The 9,133-nt window shown below is 36.9% G+C and overlaps 1 protein-coding gene across 3 annotated transcripts in view; it reads right to left on the reverse strand.

Moving 5' to 3' along the window:
* Positions 1–2,367: 2,367 nt before the first annotated feature.
* Iqcb1 (IQ motif containing B1) overlaps positions 2,368–9,133 on the reverse strand; it is a 53,299-nt gene continuing 46,533 nt past the window's right edge. For all 3 annotated transcript variants that reach the window (XM_029568223.1, XM_008842923.3, XM_017800567.2), the window contains 3 exons: positions 6,545–6,676; positions 3,798–3,954; positions 2,368–2,721 (listed from right to left, as the gene is read on the reverse strand). In XM_029568223.1, the coding sequence (XP_029424083.1) occupies positions 2,492–2,721; positions 3,798–3,954; positions 6,545–6,676 (519 nt within the window). In that variant the 3' untranslated portion in view covers positions 2,368–2,491. The remainder of the gene's footprint in view (positions 2,722–3,797; positions 3,955–6,544; positions 6,677–9,133) is intronic.

A 9,133-nucleotide genomic window follows, 5' to 3' on the forward strand; every position in this document is an offset into this window, starting at 1 on the left:
ACTGGTTCACTAAGATATACTTGCATGATATCACTTCTTGCTCTATTGATCATGCCTAACTAGGGTGAATAGATGTTTGCCTCCCCAGGAAATGTTAAACAAGATCTGCTCAAAATACAATCCCCAGGGAAGTGTTTCTTCTAGGTTAGCCAGGAAGGTACACAAAGGCTGCTACAAATGTGGTCCAAAGAAGCTAAGCTCCATCCTGAGGTGGCAGTATTGTTCAAATAGCACTGGTTTTGTAGGCATGAAAGATGCAAGATTAAGGGGGTCATGGAGTCTTGGGCCATGGTTCCAGAGGGACACTGCATCTAGGAAACTTGTGGCAGAGTCAGAGTTTCTTCAAGATGATCCTAAGAGGTGACCGTGTGACACTGATAGTGAAGTCTAAGTTGCAATGGAGGCCTTCAGATGTTAGAGATGTCAGGACACCGAGGTAAAGCTGCATGGAGTGGAGAGTCATGGCCCAAAAGAGAGGCTGTTTTGTGTGTTGTAGGTGATAAGAGCTGGAGAGGTGGGGCTACACAAGCCATTTGGGTCACAGATGATTTCATCATGAGTTCAAGATGCTGGACATGAAGCTGCAAGACTTGGTGTTTGCCCTGCTGGATTTCAGTCTTGCTTTGGTCTGATCATTTCTTGTTATGCAACCATTATTCTCTTTTGGAGAATGTTGGTTCTGTGCCAACATTTTATTTTTATTCTGGAATGTTTATCTGTGCCATTGAATGTTGGAATGTGAATGTTGGAAGTATGCAATTTTTCTTTCGCTATAATAGGTGTTTATAGTTGAGACTGCCCGAGTGTCAGAACCTCTCTACAACTTCTAGATATTTTAAGTAGACATGATAGCCCACACTTGGCCTCCAAGAATTTAGTTTTTTAGTTAGTTTCTTCTTAGTCACCTCTTCCTCCTGTGCTCTCCTAAAGGTGAAATATTCATTCCACAGATACTAAGTTCCACTTATGTTTACTTGGGTGAATTGGGATCTTAGATATTTTATAAGTTCAAGAAAAAAATACAGATAGCTCCATTTTTGTTGTTAAGATGGGGGTTAACATTTTCATGCTGCTTTCTATGTTCTGGGTAAAATTGGGACTCTCATCTGCTTATTTGTTCTTATGGGTGATTTTTATATATGCTTTTAAAATTATGAAAATTACATTAGGATTTTCAATAGAATTTTACAAAATAAGTTTGATAGAATAGACAATATTATACTTTGGATCTTCTATGAATGATACTGTTGTAGGGTACTGATATGCCTACTCATTTATACAGAGAACTCTGGGTTTTTAATAGTATGGAACCATAATTTGTTACCTCTTTAAATGTCTGTATAACAAAACCAAATTGAGGTGAGGTGGCTTCTGGTATTAAAATTCAGTAAAAATAGGGAAACCAGGAATTATTAGGTTAGAATCAAATAATATCTTTTGTTGTTTTTTTTCTTTTCCAATGCTGGGGATCAATTGCAGGACTTTGAGCATGCTAAGCAAGCACACACAGTCCACTGAACCAAATCTCCAGTCCCTAGAACCAAACAATCTTATAGATAAATTTAGCTCCATTTCTCTGTCTCTCTCTCTCTCTGTCTCTCTCTCTCTTTTTGTCTTTTTGAGACAGGGTCTTCCTGTAGCCACAGCTGGCCTGGATTCACTATGGAGACCAGGCTGGGCTTGAACTCACAGAGGTCTGCCTGCCTCTGCCTCCTGAGTGCTGGGACTAAATAGTGCACCACCACTCCTGGCTAGCAGGCGTGTATTTCCTTTAAGAAATGATAAATTAGAAAATCAGTTCAATCACTTGTTTTAAAATTTTCTCAGTTGTGTTTATATGTATGTGTTTTTGTGGCTGGGTATGTGCATGTGCATGTGGATGCCTGCAGAGGCCACAAGAGGGTGTTGGAGCCCCTGGAGTTGGAGTTAGAGGCTGTCTCATGTGGACACTGGCAATCAAACTTTGTTCTCTGAAAGAGAAGCAAGTGTTCTTAATTGCTATGTCATCTCTCTAGCTCTCAAACAGTGTTTTTTAGGTAATGTAATGCCCTTTAATTGATCATTTTTTTCTAAACTTTGCAAAAGTAAAAAATATACCAATAATAATAGTAATAATAACAGAAATTCTGAATAACAAACATGAAAAGTTGAAATAATCCTGAAAATATTTTCAGAACGGATGAAAACATTTATTTAAAAAAACTTTTTATATGAAAACAGAAATGGAAGAAATTTCATGTCAACAATAGAATTCTATGCTTCTTGTGCCACAATAATTGGGCACAAGATTTCTGTGGCTAGAGACAGGGGTACAAAGAAAAGAAAACACAGAGTGAGGTAGATACTAACTTTTTTTTGTTGCCTGCAAATGTTGTATGAAGAGAATCCTCTGTAAAGCCATTAAGTTACAATAGCCCTAGTCTATCAGCATGCCAGAAAGAGAACCAACATAATTTCTTAATGTAAGATTGCCAATCTTCAAGTTAAGTCTCTAGGGGGGTTTGATTCCACCAATAAACAAAGTTTCTAATTCCAGACTAAGTTCATCCTTTGAAACATCAATGTCATCGCCTGGTTCTTCCCCAAGCTTCTTCCACCAGGGTGCTTGTATGTGCTTCAGGGTGGTGAGATGAGCCTGCTTGGCCTTGGCTGCCACAGGCCTGGATCTACTTAGGAAGTGCTCAGGTTCTTTTCCTTCTGTCTCCTTCAGACTTGGTGCCTCTGTACCAAACAGAAAATAAACAGGTGAATGGAAGTATGCCAAACAAGTAGCAACTTGGAAATTACAGAGCTGGAATTCTACTATAGTCAGGGGGGCTCCAATTCTGAATGTCTTGTCACTGCTACCTAGGAATGGTAGGTATCTATTCAAAAGTTGCGGCTGTAGGTGGAAGTAACAACCCCAAGCCACTGGCAACTTCTGGGTATAAAACAAAAGAATAAAAAGGGTATTTTGTTAGATAGCTTATTTAAAGAACAGAAACCAAAAAGAATATTTTATTTATTTATGTGCATGAGTGTATTGCCTGCATTTAGGTAGGTGCGCCCATGTCGGGCAAGCCCTTTGAGGTCAGAAGAGGGTGTTGGATCCCTGAAGCAGGAGTTACAGACAGTTGTTAGCTGCCAGGCAAATGTTGGGAATCAAACCTGGGTGCTCTGCAAGAGCAGCCAGTGCTCTTAACCTCTGAGTCATCTCTTCAGCCCCAAGAACAGAAACTTGTGAAAGCATTTTATTAAAAATTATAAAGCGGGACTGGAGAAATGGTTCAGCAGTTAAGAGCACTGGCTGCTCTTGAGCAGGACCCAGGTTCAATTTCCAGCATCTACAAGGAGGCTAACAACTGTCCATAACTCTAGTTCCAGGGGACCTGACACCCTCTTCTGACCTCCACAGGCACTGCATGACATGGGTGCACTTACACCTACATGCAGGCAATACACTCATGAACAAAAAATATTTTAAAAATTATAAATGTTCTACAACTGAATTACACTGTATTGTCACCATCTATTTCTAAAATATAAACAAAAGTTTTTGGGATTACATAGCAGAATGTGGCTAGTAGGCCACATCTTTAAAATTAATAACTTTGTTAGGGCTGATAACCTATGAATGATAACAAGACTAGGAAAAGTAGAGCTTATGGAATTGCATCATTTGAAAACATCACAGGCTGGGATGATTTAGACGTAGAGATTTCCTGAGGACTGGGATAAAAGACTTTAGATGCTGTATATCTTGTAAGGACTCTTCCTTTTATGAAATAAACAACAACAGAACTGGAAGCAGAACATACTCATTAACTGTTCAATATTGGTGCTGATCTGAGCCATCAGAGCTTCTCTATGTTGCTGGGCTCGTTCTTCTAAGGTTCTACCCATAAAGTAGTGCTGCAGTTGTTCTTGAGCTTGGGCATGGAGCTCTCTGCTGGCCACCTCTGACATCTGAGAGCCCTGAAAACAAATGACAGAAAAACTTGTCATCATATGACATATATCAAAGTATGTTTTACTTATCAAGTAGCAGAGCTTCTAGAATGCTTACTGGTCTGCCATTTTATCAATAGACTCTTATGGCTGACTTCTATCTTGTACTTTAGTACATAGCTTTTCTCTGGGGCTGGAGAGATGGCTCAGTGGTACGAGCACTGACTGCTCTTGCAGAGAAACTGGGTTCGATTCCCAGCACCCACATGGCGGCTACGAACCATCCTTAACTCCAGTTCCAGGGGAATCCGAAGCCTTCTTCTGACCTCTGAGGCACTGCACAACATGGGTGCACTCACATACATGCAGGCAAATACACTCATACACATTTGAAAAAAAAAAAAAAAAAAAGCTTTTCTCTTAAAAACAGGTTTAGCTGGGCACAGTGATACATGCCTGTAGTTTCAACACTTGGGAGCAGAGGCATGATGACGAGGAGTTCAAAGCCAGCCTGGGTTATACTCCAAGACTGTCTCAAAAAACCTAAAAAACACAAAACCAAAAACCCCACATCCCCGAAAAACCAACCAGTCAACTCCTTTTGTTTTGGATCTCATCTAAACTACTATTTTATTTATCTCATCCCTGTTCCAAACTTGTCTATCCCACAATATGATAACTTATTCTGGTTCACAGAATGAGGGATAAAATTAGCTTAAAAGCCCCTATTCTTTAGACTAGTTATCTAATTTAAGGGGAACTTAGTGATTAATTTGGAGAATGAAATAATCTTAGCTTTACAGTATGATTTCTGACACCACAGATTTCTCAAAAATTGACATAGCCCTGGTCCAGCTAATACCTTACACCTTTAATTTTGAATTAACTTTGCACGCAGTATGATATATGGATTAAATTCATATATATATATATACACACACATACATATATGCAATTGCTTCAGATTCTCTATTGTAGTAAGTACATTCCTCTGACAACAATCAATTGAAGATATATATATACACACACACGTATATATATACACACATATATGTATATCCATATCACTTTTTAGTTTTTTCATTTAAAGGATAATAGATATCTTGTAATAAACACATAATTGGATCTTTAAAAATTTTATTTTCATTTATGTGTATGTGCCTGACTTTTTGTATGTGCATCATATTCATGCAGCACCCATGGAGGCTAGAAGAGGTATTTGATTTCCTGAACTGGAGTTATAGATAATTGTAAGTTGCTTATACCTGGCAAGTGGCCATTTACACTTATTTTTAACATGGTCATGTGTCAGTCTATTATCTTGATATTTTCTATTTGTCATATCACTTCCTTTTTATATTCCTTTTCTGTCTTCCTTTTGATTAGTCAAATTATATACTTTTATTTATTTTCATTTCCTCCGTAACTTTTTGCTTTTTAGTAATTGTTTTAGGGTTTACAGAATGCTCCATTATCCTATTAATTTACATTTGAGTGATACCATAACAACATACAAGAATCTTTAAATCATATATATTCCTCCCCACCTGGCTTTTATGCTATTATTGCCATGCAGTTTACTTTTTAGTATGCTGTAAAGACTATATCATAAATTGTTATTATTTTTGTTCAAAATGAGGGCAATCAAACAAAAAAAAACAATGGCCTGTTTTAGAAGCTGTCATCTGACCTCAACAAAGGCTCCACGGCACATGTGTGCACACACATACACAATATAAACAAATAATTAAAAAAATAAGAGTTTTACTGAAGTATTACCATACCTCTTTATTTAGATATAATCTGTAGCTACTTTAGATCTACCAAACCAGAAATGACTAATTACATAAAGGCTGAAGGTCCCACAACATTGAGAATATTCACTATACGGTGTACATGACAAGAGTCAGTGATATAAAGATTTAAACAATGAGGGAAATCTCTTATGTAGGAAGGACTAAGCCTTGTACTTGATTTTGCTTTTAGCACTGCTCTGTTCCAGTGGTTATCAGATTCATGTATGGCACTGATACAGTTGAATTCTGCCTTCTATTTATGTGTGTTTGTGTGTATTTCCATGCCCATCCTCATGTATTACCAGGAGGGTAGAGTCTGCAAGAATGAAAGGTTAAATAATAGGATTACCTAAAAATATCACATCAAACCTCTAACATTAGTTACAACCAAAAGTGATAGATAATCAAATTCTATCTCTTACTGGGTCTTGGAGGCTCACTACCAGACTAGTAGTAAATTAAGTTCTTATGTGTGTGTTTCAGTGTATGAAGGAATAGTCATTGATTGAAAGTTCATATATTCTTATTAGAAGATTCAAAATAGCTAAGATTTTACTGTACTATACTATAAAAGAAGCAATATACAAGTTTTGTTGGTATAGTATGGGAAGTAACTAATTTTAAGTCAAGTTCCCATTTGCTACCAAGTATACCTTCACACCATGTAACTAAAGAGTTCAAATCCATTAACCATGGTGAAGCCACTGACTCACCTTGTATCAAACAATAAATGTGCATATACATATAGGATACTACTTTGTTGGTGAATACTATGCAGCGGAGTAATATAACATGGATATATGGCATGGAAGCCTACATACCGGATGCCTTCTGACATAGTCATCTACTTGTTGCTTCAGTTCAACTCTGCGTGCATCGGTGAGTCCTTGGAGTTCGTGCCAAGAAGCAAATAGTTTCTTTTTCTTATGGCGCTTTGCTAGGAATTTAAGAACCTGTGAGGTAGGGGTAGGAAAAAAGGGATTGTGATTCTGCTCCCTTAACTGAACTATCTTTTCTCTACAATCTATGCTAGTGACACCACTGCAACAGTAGTTACCTGAGTATGAATGAGGAGGGGGATGGGACTGTGATGAAGCAAGGAAGGATAGTAACCCATAATCTCAACTTATGATAGGGCTACAAACATATTATCTATTGATTTTCTTGAATGGAAATAGATTTTGCTACCTTTTATTGCATGTACTACCACATACTTTCTATATCCCATATATTCAATATAATTACATCATAATTTCAGTTAAAACAATCTTCATATAATTATTACTGCATAAAGGCTATCTATTTTTTAAAAAAATATTTTATTATTTTATTTTATGTGTATGAGTGTATTGCCTGAATGTATGTGAGTGTACCCGTGTCATGCAATGCTGCAGAGGTCAGAAGAGGGCTTTGGAGTCCCCTGGAACTGGAGTTAAGGATGGTTCATAGCCATTGTGTGACTGTTGGGAATTGAACCTGGGTCCTCTGCAAGAGCAGTCAGTGCTCTTAACCACTGAGCCATCTCTCCAGCTCAAGGCTATCTATGTTTGTTGTGTTTTTCTTGGACAAGGTTTTGCTATGTAGCCCATGCTAGCCTTGAATCTGTATCCTCCTGCCTCAGTCTTCTGAGTGTTGGAATTAGATATGTGCCACCATGACAGGTAAAGTTATTTGCTTTTGAAGCATATGATTACTTTTCCTTCCATGCATATTTTCCCTGAAATTAATATTAATATTGCAGATCTTTTATCCTTGTGCTTAGTTTTCTGCATACCTATTTCTGATTATATTTTTATACATGCCTCCCTGGCTGTCAAGACATTAAAACATATCAGGTATTCCATCAAATACATTTTCTTGGACACACATTTTCTGGTGCTTTCTGACCTGACTGCTCTCTATACCTCACACATAGCTATTGTTCCATGGTCTCTATCCACAATTACCTTGGTTTCCCTTTTTCATCTTTCCCTTGCATTTCTTGTATTTCCAGTTGTCTTACCTTCTTAGCTTACTCGCTTGCTTCAGAGATCCTGCGATGGCCTAAAAATGTCATTAAGTCTACCTTTACCTTTAATTTTTGTTTTGGTTATGTATAGAATTTTAGCTGGAAATCATTTTCTCTCAAACACATTACCGTTTTACTTTAAAATATTTTAAGTTCTAATGTTGCTGTTGAGAAGTTCTTTGTTGCTAGTGTATTTCACAGTAATGTGAAATAAATGTGGGTATGTTTCCATTATTGTATGACATTTATTTGATGCTTTTAATCTAGAATTTGTAACATTTAATTCTAGGTCTTATATTATTTTATTTCTTCTGTTTTTCCTGTTCTTGACTTCAAATGTTTTGTACATTTGATTTCCTGGCCTGATATTATTTTCTTTTTGTCAGGTTTTCCAGATTTTCTTAACTTTTTCATTCAGGCCTCAGGTTTTTCTTTTTGCCCTCTCCCCCCATTACCTCTTTAAAATAGCATCTTGGTTTTGTTTAATGTATTCTCTTATATGAGGAAATAATAGATCAAAATTAATTTTGCTTTATAATTTCTACATCTGTATTTTAAAAAATTGATTATTACTATTTGGCCATTTCTGGGGATTAAATCTAGTACCTCATGCATGCTCTTCAAGTGCTCTACCTCTGGGCTACATCCCCCCTACCAGTAGGGTCTTTATTTCTACCAAGTAGTTTTCCTCAAATATTTTATGACTCTTATCTTTTGGCTGATAAGGTGAGCACTAAAGAGCTACTTAGAAATTCTGAGCAGCTGGATAGGGCTTATCTACTGTGTACTTCAACTTATGGTTAATGAACCATGTTGTTTTGATGGGATACCTCGATGGTAGTATATTTTTTACTTTGTTCTTAGGCTGTTCAGATTTCCCAAATAAAATGCTTTCAATCTACTATCTGCAGTTATAAGCCTGAAAGCTGAGAAGTGGGCTGGATGGATGTCTTGAATGTCAAAATGTCTCCTAACTAACTCATTTTTTGTACGATGTTAGACTCTTAATCTGTGCTTGTACCGATAGCTGAGATCCTTTCCTTTCCTGTTAATCTTCTCTTTTGTGATTTTTTTTCTTTTTTGTTTCCCCTCTTTCTCCCTTCCACCTCTCCTTTTAGTACCACCCTGGGCCTTATGATGCTCTAATGAGAATTCTCTTTGTTCCTAAATCAGAAAAACTGCCCTTGATATTTTTCCCTCTTATTTCTTTATCATGTAATTTCATCACTCTCACTCGTTTTTGCTTTTTTTTTTTTTTTTTTTTTTATCTTTATCTCTTCCTTGTTGAGCTGATCATTCAGCTCTTTGACTTGTATTTTAGGAAGGTTAGCTGTTCTTTTTATTGCTGAATGTTGAGTGAGTCCTTTGAAAATTTTTCTGAATCTGCGGCTTGTTTTTGAAT

This window comes from Nannospalax galili, unplaced genomic scaffold (genome assembly GCF_000622305.1).
Source record: "Nannospalax galili isolate Female #2095 unplaced genomic scaffold, S.galili_v1.0 scaffold18, whole genome shotgun sequence".
NCBI classification, from domain to species: Eukaryota; Metazoa; Chordata; class Mammalia; order Rodentia; family Spalacidae; genus Nannospalax; species Nannospalax galili.